Below are 3,207 nucleotides of genomic sequence, written 5' to 3'. Positions count from 1 at the left end.
GCGACCATCCAGCCAATTCCTTATCCATCGAACAGTCCACCCATCAAACCCATATCTCTCCAATTTAGAGAGCAGGATGTTGTGGGGGACTGTGTCGAACGCTTTACAGAAATCCAAGTAGATGACATCCATTGCTTTTCCCTTGTCCACCGATGCAGTCACTCCTTCATAGAAAGCCACTAGGTTGGTCAGGCAGGACTTGCCCTTGGTGAATCCGTGCTGGCTGTCTCGAATCACCTCCCTGTCCTCCATGTGCTTGAGCATATCTTCTAGGAGGATCTGTTCCATGATCTTCCCAGGCACAGAGGTGAGACCAACAGGTCGATAGTTCCCACGGTCCTCCTTTCTTCACTTTTTAAAAATGGGCACAACATTCCCCTTTTTCCAGTCAGCAGGGACTTCACTTGACTGCCATGACTTTTGAAATATCATGGAGAGTGGCTTGGCAACTACATCAGCCAATTCCCTCAGGACTCTGGGATGCATCTCATCAGGTCCCATAGACTTGTGTACATTGAGATTCTTCAGGTGGTCTCGAACCTGATCTTCCCTTACAGTGGGAGGGGCTTTACCCCCCTGGTCACCATCTTTTGGTCCATCTTTTGGTCTTTTGACGTCCTGCAGATGTCACAAAAGTTTATGCTATAAAGCATCTCCATTTAAGCTAGAGAGCTAAACATAGATTCTTGCCTGCTGAATCTAGGCAAGGACCTGTTACACTGGGCAACTCCTGAAAAGGCGGCCGTGAGAAAGGATTGTGAAGACCATTTACAAGAGAAAGCTGCACACTAAAGCAGGGAATATATGGAAACGGTGACACAGCACTGCTCAGCCAGACAGCTGGGAGCAGACGCAGTGAAATTTCACTTATGCGGCAATGGTATTCACAACCCCATGGCCATGGGAATATTTCATGCGACTCAAAAAAAGCAGAGTTCAGAAAGCATCTGGCTGGGAGACATGCCTGCTTGCCCCTGCCTTCGCTTCACCGTGGCTGGGGTAGATGCCTAAGGCTGACCAGAGAGTCTGGAGCTGTTCTAAGTAAGAGTAAGAGATGACAGCTCACTGTGACTTAGCCCACTTGTGCTACCAAAGCAGGCAGCATGTTCTCGGAAAGGCTGGTGAAACGTGCTTCTGGGACAGCTTTGGGCTGTCTGAGGACAGCAGAACACCCTTGCGAAGGGCCACACTGAACAACTTGAGTTTTTATGTGTGAGCTCAGCAGGTAAGTCTGAGAGGAATGTAGCAGACAGATAGATGCAGAAAAATTATTTCACACTGAGTATTTTAGGCCCTTTCTACATGGTTACTGATGTGGTGGAGCTTGTCAGGAAATTTAAACCCCCTCCATGGTAGCGGCTTAAAGAATGACCATTGGATGTGCCAAATGAGTCATTTCCTCCTCCCACTTGGTTGATGCTTTCTCCGCCTCAAGGGCTTTATAACATTTTTGCCTCTATTTCATTTCCAGGTTTAACTCACACGGGCAGCATGTTGCTGCTTCCAGTCCTCCTTGTGACTTCGCTGTGCTCCCGTAAGCCCTTTTGCCTCTCCCCTCTCCTTCCCTTGTGCCAAGAACACGGTCCTGGCTCCAAACTCCAGCGGTTGCTTCCCCTCACACGATTTCTCTGCTTCCCCTTCCAGGTGGAGATGCACAAGCAGTGCCGGTGCAAACTCCAGCGCTGCGGAGGCAGGTGAGGGGCAGCTCTGCCAGCATGGAGTGCCGAATGAGCCGTGAAGACACCGTGCACTGGTACAAGCATCTTCCTGGAGAGCCGCCGAAGAGGATACTGTACGTGTCGGGACAGTCACCTACTTTTGATGACAGCAGCGATGCAAGGAGATTTCAAGTTAGGAAACACCCTTCTGAGCCCCTCTATGGTCTCACGATAGATTATTTAACCCCGAGAGATTCTGGCACTTACTACTGTGCATACTGGTATTATCAAGGTATCACAGTGCATGATGGGCAAAGATAAGCCGTACAAAAAGGTTTTCTGTGCTCTGAACCGCAAGATCTGAACTCTGCCAAAATGCAGATACTTCCCTATTCCACCCCTCCCTCATGATACTCTGCAACGGGATAAGAAAACCAGCAATTTACTGTGACAACACCTAAATACATGATGTTAATAATCAGTATATCATTTCAGTACTCACACATGTCGGTAACATCCAGAAACTGGAGAGTCAGAGAGAAGTATGCTACTTTGCACGATGCTGAGCATCTGGTCGTTCCTTGCTAGGTTGTTGACTCTTCCTTCCTGGGCTGTTGAGTGATGTGAGGGAAGCCACACAGCTGGTAAGCAGCTGGGAGGTGCTGCTAAGCTATGCTTTATTTATCAGGTAGAAGTCAAGCACCAACAAGAGCTATTTACAGAAATACGGTACTGAAATATACACTCTCAGCAGTCTTCATGAAGTTGGAGCAAAGGTTGCTAGAACTAGAAGTGACATTCTAAGACTCCTGTCAGATTCTGGAGTCCATCTTGTTCTCCATGTAGGATTATTTCTTAGATTGTTGCAATGCTCATCTAGCTTTAGCAGTCCCCAGAATGGAGCTGCCATCATCTCCAAGGGGAAATGATGGGCAACAGCCTGGCTTAGCTCAAGATCAGGACATGGTCTTGACTGAGAGCCTGAATTGGCTGTACCAGCAAGGGCTACTAACATTGAGCTCACTTCCTCTTCTATTACTCTATTGCATATTAGCTTTATAAAGCAAAGACTTAAGGAAAAACCATCAGTATTTGAGTCAGAGGGTGGATATTTTTCAGACGCTGAATTGCAAAGCGCTGCATTCCCAGGTTTACCCGGCGTTTGTGTACCGCTTCCAGGAGAAAGCCACAAACATTGTTTCCAATTGCAACAGGCCTTCACTTCTGCCTATTTGGCCTTTAAGACAGGAAACCAACAAAATGCTGTTGTTTAAAGATCTAATAGCTATGGGTGCCGAGTGCTACACCGTGAAAGCATAAACAGTTGTTTTGATGTTTCATTTGCACTTCTAGAAGGTACTTTTCCCACACTTGGTACTGGTAAGGGGATGTTCCCTGTTGGTGGGAGCTAGAGCCCCTTCTTGACTTGCCATCAGTGAGAGCGCTCCGCACTTTGCAGGTACAGAGAAAGAAAAGTGAAGGAAAAGACAAAGAAAAGAAAAAGAAAAGAAGGAAAGAGAAAGAAAAGGAAAGAGAAAGAAAAGGAAAG

General features: G+C 47.1%; 1 protein-coding gene across 1 annotated transcript in view; it reads left to right on the top strand.

Moving 5' to 3' along the window:
* Positions 1-1,491: 1,491 nt before the first annotated feature.
* Positions 1,492-3,207, top strand: part of TARP (TCR gamma alternate reading frame protein) — a 46,982-nt gene continuing 45,266 nt past the window's right edge. Inside the window, exons 1-2 of the mRNA XM_075706336.1 lie at positions 1,492-1,534; positions 1,645-1,950. Of these exons, the coding sequence (XP_075562451.1) occupies positions 1,492-1,534; positions 1,645-1,950 (349 nt within the window). The remainder of the gene's footprint in view (positions 1,535-1,644; positions 1,951-3,207) is intronic.

This window comes from Pelecanus crispus, chromosome 2, assembly GCF_030463565.1.
Source record: "Pelecanus crispus isolate bPelCri1 chromosome 2, bPelCri1.pri, whole genome shotgun sequence".
Taxonomy (NCBI): domain Eukaryota; kingdom Metazoa; phylum Chordata; class Aves; order Pelecaniformes; family Pelecanidae; genus Pelecanus; species Pelecanus crispus.
Note: the sequence above shows the minus strand (reverse complement) of the source record. Positions and strands in the feature narration are given on the sequence as shown.